The following is a 10144-nucleotide window of genomic DNA, read 5'->3' as shown; positions in this document are numbered from 1 at the left end:
CCCCCCTTCTCTGCAATAACCCTGTTGTACGTCACTTGGTTGTGACGTCAATGTTATATCATTCCACATGGCTTTACAGCAAGCTAACGTGACAGCTGAGAGCTGCTCTGCGTTTTCGCTGCTCTCCCTCCAACCTTTCTCTCTACAGCCTGCTTCTCTGTTCCTGTCTGCATGGTGGGGGTTGCGCTGATGGGAGGGGGGGTTAGTTAAGTGTATTATTTACTTCTTCTTGCCCCCGTGAAGTGGTAACCACACATAAAAGGGCTGTCTCCCTGAATTCAACACTGGCCTGCTAATACAGCCTCTGAGGTCTTAGTCATGAAGCAGAGCTTTTAGATTTCTGCCATGAAAGCCCAAATACATTAATCCTACTTTTAAAAAAAATTAAGTCTACTTTACTCTCTCCGTCTCAAAATACCTCAGTTGATCTCACAGACGCACGCTGACAGAGAGGGTTGGACAATAAAATCACTGTTTTGGAAAAACAGTCATTGGAGATAAATTATTCTAAAGGCCCATAACCAAATATGGAGCGGTTAATATAAATTTTCACTTGGTTTGTGGGTTCTTGGGTTTGTTTGTTTTTTCCATCCGGTGACCCTTATGACTATTAGACAGTCTCAAAGTGCAAGACTGATCCCACAATGAAATTAGCGAAATATAGTTTTTGCTAAGTCAGATTGAAATCATTGATCTGTTTAAAATATCTATTAAATAAGAATTTAACACACACAGTTAACATAGTAAATCAAAGATTCTGCGATTGCAGTTAACCCACAATGCTTTGGCTGTGCAGATTTTGAGTGACAAAACGTAAAACTGAGAGCACAAGTTAACATTAACTGAAACTAAAACTAGGTCTAAAATTCATAGTCTGAATTTAAGGTGACAGCAACCACAAAGGGTTTTCCTATCTTGTCAATCTGACACATTCAAGGATCACACATTACAAAAAATCGTGTTCTCAACTAGCAACAGAAACTGTTCCCATACAGTCACAAGCAGCGAGAGCTGAGAAATTGGCTTTCAAGAATAGTAAAGTAGTTTTTTGACTCAAGGTGAAATCCTGATGATGTCCTCTCATTTTTGCATTTGCTTCTTGCCCAAAGAAGCGCTGACACTAGTGCAGTTGGTACAATTCTATTTAAATTGTAGAGTTGCGGTTGACAAAAGATTAAGTAAGGCTGTAACGGCAAAGTCTATTTCATTTTTATGCTTGCCCACTACCTGAGAGTATTTAAAAAATGACAGATAAAATCTACAAAGGTAGTAAACAGTATACAGTTAAAATAAAAAGTTCATGATTTGACTGGAGACGAGTGGAACCGTGAATGTGCTTAAATGTCTTCAGAGTCGGAGGTGTTACGTAGCTAACATATTACACCTGTTTGGAGGTTCAGTCTTTTCAAAATAAAGCTCTTCCAAAGCCTGTCACTTATGGCAATGAACCAGTAATTACAAATCAGTAGTTTACTAAAACAAAATGCTTCCTTCATTTTCTTTGTATAACTCCGTCGTACAGGACACTTTGCCACTCCACATAAATGGACACCGAGTCAGAGAAGACTTCAGCTTTTCCTGATTTTATTTAGAAAGCTTTACTTTGCATTTTAGATGCAGTATTGAAATGTATAAACTGATTCAGATTACACATTCAGACATCAGGTGATCGGATTTTCTAAAAGGTAATAATATTTGACTGGACATTCAATTTTCCATTCACAAACATGATTTTTCAATTCTTAAACAATTTGTCGAACCAGGATGCTCCTTTTTTAGCCAGTCATGATACTTGACTTGCTGTTGTATTGTATTCCATCAAATATTTTTTATGACTACAAACCTTTTCATTAATTTTCAAATGCCAACTTTTGGTAACTGAAATTAGGGACTGAATGATTGAATTTTTAATTCCAAATTTAATTGGGAATTGTAAATCCTGATTTTTGCTATCTAATAAACCCATGTCTCCCAGTCCACTAGGGTCCGCTTCGGTCAGAGCGACATAGATTCTGTCATCAGACAGTGAGTGCAAAACTCCTTTCAGATATGCCTGCTGGTTTTTTAGGGGCTTTTCCTAGAGAATTTACATTGCAATGGACCAATTAAGCATGCACCCCAGGCACCGGACTTCAAAAAACTATAACAGGAACAGGAATAACTCCTCGGCCTTTGGTTCTGTCAGGACTGCAACGGAGTGTAATAGCAGTGCATACCCTAAGTTCAATTCAAGTTATTCTACAGCAACTCTGGAGTCCAAAATTCCTAACTTTACCTTTAAGAAACAACAGTGATGGCTTTTGTCTAAACATCAAAGAAATACTAGTTCTACACAATTGTTAACCAATTTCTGGTACTGTAATGTACCAGAAATTGGAATAATACCTTCAAGTGACTGGGGACTTTGTGAGCAATACTTGGTGGCTGACATAACACTTTAAAAGAAAAACATCTTAAAGCTTTAAGGTTAAAACAATATGTTCATAAATGTATCCTCACATTTAACTCACAGAAGTGATTTGTAAACGAGATTTTAGGGGGGAAAAAAACGAGGTTAAAACTGCTTTTATTACCATGTTTTTACTCATACTGTTCCACCTCCACCAGTGTAAGGCCCACGGTGGAAACACAATGCAAAGCAAGACAAATAAAATTTTGGGAGCCAACTACATAAACAATATCTGCACACCAAAAAACTATGTACACCGTTTTACACAATTTAAGGAAAATCTGCTAGAATGTGCATATTACAGACAGTACTTGTTATGTACATACATTTGAGGTGTAAAATTAAAATAAGGCTTTGCATAATGAACCAAATGGATATAGAAGTATATATCTGTGGCACCTGTAAACCATCATTATAGTTCTATCTTAGTGATACCAAAAATATCAAAAAGAAAGATCAATGATTAAATAGTAGGGTACTTTTAAAAACAGACTTTTGTAATTTGACTACTTTGCAATTGAAAATAAAACTTAAAGAAAGAGAAGACAGGCAAAGAAGGCAGTAAAAAATGCCCTAACATAAAGAAAAATGATTTTTCTCGCTCATAAACAGTGATTTGAAAGAAGTTAAGAAGTTATTACTGTCTGACGAAAATATGTTGTGGTGTAACTTTAACAAAATCAGAGACGTTCTAGAAAGACACTTAAAAAATGATTTAGCACAAAATTATGTCTCTCCTCTCATGAGGCGTGATCAAAAAGTTTTGGGAACGAGCCCATAAAAGTCAAAAACCATACATAACTCTAATATGACCAATGATCCATGTCAACACCATCTCGTCGTACATCTCTCACTTTAGAAACGTTTGCTTTTTTTTATTGCTTCCTGGAAGTCCAATTACACTCTATTTCATTGTGCACTCTGCAACCTCATCATGGACCTCTTGGAAAGGACGAACAGCAAAGAAAGAAATTTTATATAAACACACCCGACATCTGGTGATAAGAGCTGGATATCTAGTCAAATGATAAAAGGAACACACTGGACCTGGCGTGTAGCCACAAACATGTGCTGTGTAGCATTTTGTTTTCAACATTCATCAGGTAGTACATGAATTTGTCTCCCAGAGGCAGATTATAATCATATACCTTCTACTGTGAGGTCCTCACGTGTCTAAGACAGAACATCCAGCAGTAACGATCTCAACCAAAGGGAAACACACGGTGCTGACTAAAGTATGATTTTTGGCCGCATCAACAGACGTGTTGCCATAGTTGCCAGATTCACTTCTCTGTGAACCTCAATACCATGAAAATCAAGTTAAAGGTTGGCTTTTTTTACATACTAGAGGAGATCCAGCACTCCTCAAAAAGGAGAAGGTGAAAAGGGAAACTGCACAAATTGTTTTTTAATATTTTATCTTTTTAGGCCCAGGCACATCTGAGCGTAAGAGCTGTGAGTCAGCTTCCGATGATGATTTAGGACCAAAAAAGGGAGCTACTTTAACAAAGCACGGGAATTTTGCTGGGTGAAGACACACTTTTTCCCCCACTTGAGGAAAAACCACACCGTTGACTACAAACAGGCTTTGAAGAGGCAGATACTATCCGCTGGTGACGTGCAACTGAAATATGTAAACAAATTACCCCATCGAGCGCTGCCGGAGCGCTCGCTAGTGGCGCTCCATGTGACAGGAAGAGCCAAGAGTGGATGGAAATAACTAATATGGTTACATAGTGATATACATTTTTCAGTGGTATTATGTGACATTATCGTGCAGACTTCCTACAAGTTACAATGTTAAGTTATTTTAATTATTGTTAACTTAAAAGCACTAAAGTTGTTATTTTATGCATTTAATTCAAATTTCCAGGGAAAATTCTTCTAATTCTATGTTTCGTCACTGGATATAATCTTGTCTCATTACTATTGCAATATAATGCCACAGCGGCTGGGATCTTGTTTCAATAGATTCACATTTCAAATTAGGAAGTCTGTCATCAGTGACATTAGCTCAGTGGAAAAGAAACATGGAAAATGTCCTTGATTTACTTACACTTATTGTAAGCACCAATTAAACATTATTCATTATCTGCTACTTATTGTTGTTAGAAACATGCACCTAAAAAGGTATAAATATATATCTGACTGTGGTGTCTCTTAGGAGTTGCACTGTCTGAAGCTGCCTTTTTTAAGGGTATTCATGATGGAACAAGACTAATAACAATGGCGCGTTATTGAGAGCATATCTGCTAGTTCAATCATGACTTTAAAAAAAGCTTCCTACTATTGTGAATAGATGTATTGTAGAAAGACTAAAGGCTGTTTTTGATTTTTCTGACAGAACCCGCTAAAGTCACCAAACACAGGATATAGATGAGTCTCAACTTTGCAAAATTCCACTTGATGACAAAAAACAGCCACTGTTGTGCGCTACATCCTTTTCTTTCTTTTTTTTACACAAGGAGTATCATAATGTAAAAATACAAATAAAAAAAAACATACGGAGAAATGTGACGCATCAACTGGAATGTCCTCTATCTGCTCCATTATTTTCTGCACTGCCACAGTTATAAAACGGTCTTTTATCAGAGATTAAAAAAAGGGAAGCTGTGTTTACATCATTATCTGTTTTGTTAAAGGTTGTTGGCCGTGGGTTTAAGCCCTGACGAGCCCCATTTCATTAATGGAACTGTTATACATGATGGTGCAAAAAGCACTGATGCTGAAGTTAGCGCTAATAAAGTACATAATAGTTCAAATCAACATGCAGTTTTGCGTGCGATGAGGGAGCATGATAGCATGCAACTGTGATCTGACAATGATTCTAATGTTCTGTTTTGAGATTTGAAAGCACAATTTGAATATCTTTAGTCTGACTCTAGTAGCACACTCATGTCTGTAGTTCTGATCCACAGCATCTTGACTTGTGTCTGCATTGGGGTTGAACTTTAAATCGGTTTTCCCAAGGCGATAGACATTTTATATTGAAAACCACATGTTGCTGCAAACAGAAAAACAACCTCCTGTCTTTGCAACTGAAAGACAGAAACCAGCACCCTAGTCAGAAATGCAGAACTGTTATGAACTGAACTGTTATGTGAAAATAAATAACGTGTTTGACATTACCAATGAACCCTGAGTGTTTTTATCTGTCTCTGTATTTTATTTTTTTTTAATCTGCATCTGACACAGAAACGGTCAGGTCTTTAAATCATTAATTATTACTTATGTGCAATATAAAACAGACACAAACATCCCTGATAGCTCTTCACTACACACTCACTCACACATTGACAACTAACGGGCAATCCAGGCTTTAATTCACCTGACTGGCATGTGTCCACGCAGCAGATGGAGAGCACTTAAGCTGTTTGTCTCTTCTAGTCACAAAGAAAAACTCTTTGCTTTAGTGTTCACTGGAAGAGAGGCCAGGATACTGTGATGATAACATGTGGGAACTAAAGTTTATTATTAATTTATTAATTTGCAATCAGTGTCCCGTTTTTACTTTTTAGCTGAAAGCAGTATTGCCCAGTAATTTTAAATTAAATTCCTATCAGCAAAAAGCCTAAAAACTAACTGCAGGCACACAGCGAGGCAACAGTTCTTTGCTTTTGTTGGGTTGTTTGCTTCTAATTTTTAAAATGAATGTATTATTGATGAAAGATTACAGAATAATTGTGAGATTTCTGACTAAAAAAAACAGTATAAAGCCAAATCTTGACTTTGCAAATTTCCACTTCGATTCAAATATTTTTCCCAAAGATATTTAAGGTCAGTTCTTATAAATAATAATAATGAGAAGCTGACAAATGCTGGAGCTGAGGCCTTAATCCCAAAGCCTAATTCACAGATATTACAACCTACCATGTAACTATTCACTTCTCCATCATTTTCAGCAACACACAAGGTGCATTCAACTTTTCGGTGCTGTTTGAGGCCTAGTGCAATGTGACTATCAGGCTTCTAACGGCACACAACACAATGAGGTTAAAAACAACTACTGGAAATAGCACAACTGAGACAAACTGGACATATATTTTTAGTTCTCTTATCATTTCTAACAAACCTCGAAGGACACAAAACAATGTGTGTGAACTGATGGCTTGGCATCCACTAAAGAATAGCACTGGCAACAATAATGCTGGCATTTGTCTACACTGCCTACACTTAAATTAAGGCGACGGGCGGCGTAAGCTGTTTGCTCCCAACATATTGCATGCAACCTGATAGTCTTCATTTTGTACGCATATCACTCCATGTGGGTGTATCAGTTTTCAGAAGTGCTGCAAAGTGGAAAGGAGCACCGCAGGCTCTGCTGTGGGATTGTGGACACTGAAAGATGCCAGTGCGCGCTCGCCATCATTTTGTGTTGTTGACTGTTTGTCATGTGGGACTGAGCCCACATCACTTGCTTTGTTGCTGGCTGTGCTGTTATGCTGCCAGGAGGATGTTGACGTGCACTTGCATTTTATGGCTTGTGTGCCACATGAGCTCTTCGGTGAGGACATTCCCACGAAAATGTGGAGAGACAGCACTGCCTAAGTTTTGTATCCGAGTGCACTTCAAACCAATGGTAGCATTGTGTTTCAGGGTTAAAATCGGGGTTTTGGCCATTTGCTCGACATTATCGATCACAGATTATTAGCATTAATATAAGAATATTATATACGTGTTAGAAGCAACCTGCAGCAACCATATTGAATTTGGAAAACAAATTCTACCAAAGTGACTTTTGTAAATGCTCTGTGTGGGCTTTAGTGATACAGTATTGTGCTTTCAACTTGTGCACATGTGCACTCAGAGTAGCTGTGGATGAACAGTGGGCCTACTTTTGCAACAACAACAACAACAGCAGCAACAGACGTGGTCCTGCAGGGGGGAGACCTACCTGCTCTCTGGATATACAGGGCAACGAAGGTCTGCGAGGCATTTTACAACTGCCATAATAGCTGGTCGACGTCTCCCCCAGCGACACGCAACTGGACCTTCTCCTAGGTCTGATCACAGGGACCTTTTCCTCCGCGCTGGAAATCCCACTCGGTGCTTCCCTCGACGGGTAGTAGCGGTCAAAGCAGAGCCCCAACAGGGAGCCAGAAACCCCCGCAAAGCAGGCAAAGAGCGGTCTGAGCAGTGCGGGCAGACCGCTCAAACTTGTGAAAGAAACAAGCCACACAACGCTGGCAAAAACCAGTATGAGAACACTGTGTTTGAGTTTTAGCGTTGGGATCAGCGTGAGCAGACCCACACATCCCAACACGAATAACAACCTGCCCACCATTTGCATCTGGTGCTGGTCCTCTCCCCATTGTAAAAACCGCAAGACCAAAAAATCCCCGAGGTAACACGATGCAGGCAGTGACACCAGCCAGCATTTGGTGCTCTCCTTCTTTTTCCTCCTCAGGTAAAGTGTCAGGAAGAAGAAAGCACATCCTATGCTGAATAAAGGACTGATGGACTGGGAGAAGCCCGACAAAAAAGTCCGCAAATCCCAAAGCGAGTCACTTTGCAAGCTCCTGGAAATTAGAAAGGAGACCGCGAAAATCACAAAAGCGCCCACGTACAGGGCAGAGACCTTTAACAGTTTGGAGCTGAGAATGTCTTCGTTGCAAAACCTGCACACGCTAAACAAAAATCCCCTCTGATGGTCCTGTTTCAGGGGGGTGACGCAGCTCTTCACATAGCCGTTCCTGAAGCCTTCTGAGCTGTTTACACTTCCAGCTCCGTCGTGGTGCCTTGTTTTACTGTGCAAAACCTCTCCTTCCTCCCGTGCAGCCATGGCTCGACTGTGGCTCCTCGTATCCACGCGAAAGTCCCCCTCTCCTGCTATTCACGCCGTATTAACGCTCAACTACATGACAGCAAACGCACTCCATGGTCACTCAAACGTGCTCCAGCACTTGGACTAAAGAAAGAAGGTGAGATGTTGTTTTTACAGAAATGGGGCTCTCTGTCGCCGGCTATAGGCCACAACTCACACTGCATGGCTTATTTTTGCGATGTGGAGCGCTGAGCCCACAGACCGAACCAATCCTGAGCCGCACGCATAGACTTTATAACCCAATATTAGCAGAGTACGATCAGACAGAAGAAGCTCATTAGAATATAATATAGCGAGGAAAACTGTTAAATTTCCATCGCAGGATGTCCCACAATGCAGTTTACTTGTTTTGTCTGCATCCCTTGTGTGCACGGGAAGTCTTTGTTAGTTCACTATTCATCTTATAAGTGTGCAAAGGCTTCATGGAAGTCTTCGCTTCATAAATAAACCCACTAACGCAGAGTTTCTTGTAGTGTTGACTCTTTCTCCTCTCTCGCTTATTATTAGATACAAATAAATGTAATTTAATTTAAATAAAATGATACTGCACGACGCCGAAATTGTTTTGGTCTTCTGGTTAAAATGTCATCGCTGCTTTTCGCAGTCGTTGGATCCATCGACTTGCACTGTGATCGTTTGGTTTGCCTGTCTTTAGCTCAATCGATTGTCGATTTTATCGATCTGATCAGGCTAAACCAAACAACAGTGGATATCACCCATTATCCAGGGACATAATGTAGACATATACAAAATTATACCGCTAAAAACATTTAAGGGACACTCGGACCATTTTTAACATTTATTATGTATTTATTTATTTTATTTTTACAAATTACACAGCGTTTGTTAAAACATTTTTTTTTGATCTTGAACATTTAAATCATTATGATTTATGTGTAATTTAAGTACTCCCTTAATTTTTTATTTTTTTTATTTATTTATTTTTTTTAGCTGTGGATACATCCACTCTCAATCAAGCGTTTGCTGTGGAGGAATTTTGGCTCACTTTTAGTTGTAGGATTGTTATAATTCAGCCACACTGGAGGGTTTTCAAGTATGAATGGTCTGTTTAAGGTCATGCCAAAGCATCCTGATTAGATTGGAGTCTAGACTTTGACCTAGTCACTCCTAAAGAAAAAAAAATCCCCAAAGTGCTGGGTATCATCGAAATGTTTTTTGGGAAGTGTGAGACAAGCCTTTGTGTTCTTTTTGCTCAACAGTGGTTTTCCCCTTGGAGCTCTCCCACGGATGCCATTTTTGCACAGCCTCTTTCTTACTTTCTTACTCTGACCTTAACTGAGGCAAGCGAGGCCTGCAGTTCTTTAGATGTTGTTCTGGGTTCTTTGACATTAGTCAGTGTTCCAGACTGATATCAGAACAAGGGCAAATAATTTTTTCACCATAATTTTGCACAGTAAATTTCTCCTTTACTGCATGGTGAATAAAGTCAAAACAGGTTAAAATCCTAACTGCAAATTCCAAAGTGCAGCTTATACAAGTGTACTTTATTTCACTGTATATATTTTAAATAATGTCTGATTTAAACTACAAGTGATGAAAACAGATCTATATTCATATATAGATTCTTAAAAATTACAAAAATCTGCTGAATGTAGATTTTTTAAAAATGTTATTTTAATGTTATTTTTTATGTTATTACAATTGTAAGTCTCACTAGGGACAAGGATTGCTGGTATTTATAAAAGATTAGGTCTTAAAAACCTTTCACGTTTTAATTCAACTGTTTTAGCATTTGTTACAAAACCATACTGATGGTTGTTTTTTGTAACCAGCTTGTGAGCTTTGTTGTTTCTCTTTAGCTGATGATAGGCTTAGACATCTCTTTGAGTTAAAAAAAATGACTTCCTGGT

The 10144-nt window shown here is 38.8% G+C and overlaps 1 protein-coding gene across 2 annotated transcripts in view; it reads right to left on the bottom strand.

The window, feature by feature from the left end:
* pde3b (phosphodiesterase 3B) overlaps window positions 1–8858 on the bottom strand; it is a 47276-nt gene extending 38418 nt beyond the window's left edge. Inside the window, exon 1 of one of the 2 annotated variants that reach the window (XM_005936520.3) lies at window positions 7344–8858. In XM_005936520.3, the coding sequence (XP_005936582.1) occupies window positions 7344–8231 (888 nt within the window). In that variant the 5' untranslated portion in view covers window positions 8232–8858. The remainder of the gene's footprint in view (window positions 1–7343) is intronic. The other variant, XM_005936519.3, reaches the window with a different exon arrangement.
* Window positions 8859–10144: the final 1286 nt, after the last annotated feature.

This window comes from Haplochromis burtoni, unplaced genomic scaffold (genome assembly GCF_018398535.1).
Source record: "Haplochromis burtoni strain Fernald_Lab_line unplaced genomic scaffold, NCSU_Asbu1 Contig_50, whole genome shotgun sequence".
In the NCBI taxonomy this organism is placed as follows: Eukaryota; Metazoa; Chordata; class Actinopteri; order Cichliformes; family Cichlidae; genus Haplochromis; species Haplochromis burtoni.
The sequence above is the reverse complement of the archived record's forward strand: the minus strand, read 5'-3'. Positions and strand labels throughout refer to the sequence as shown.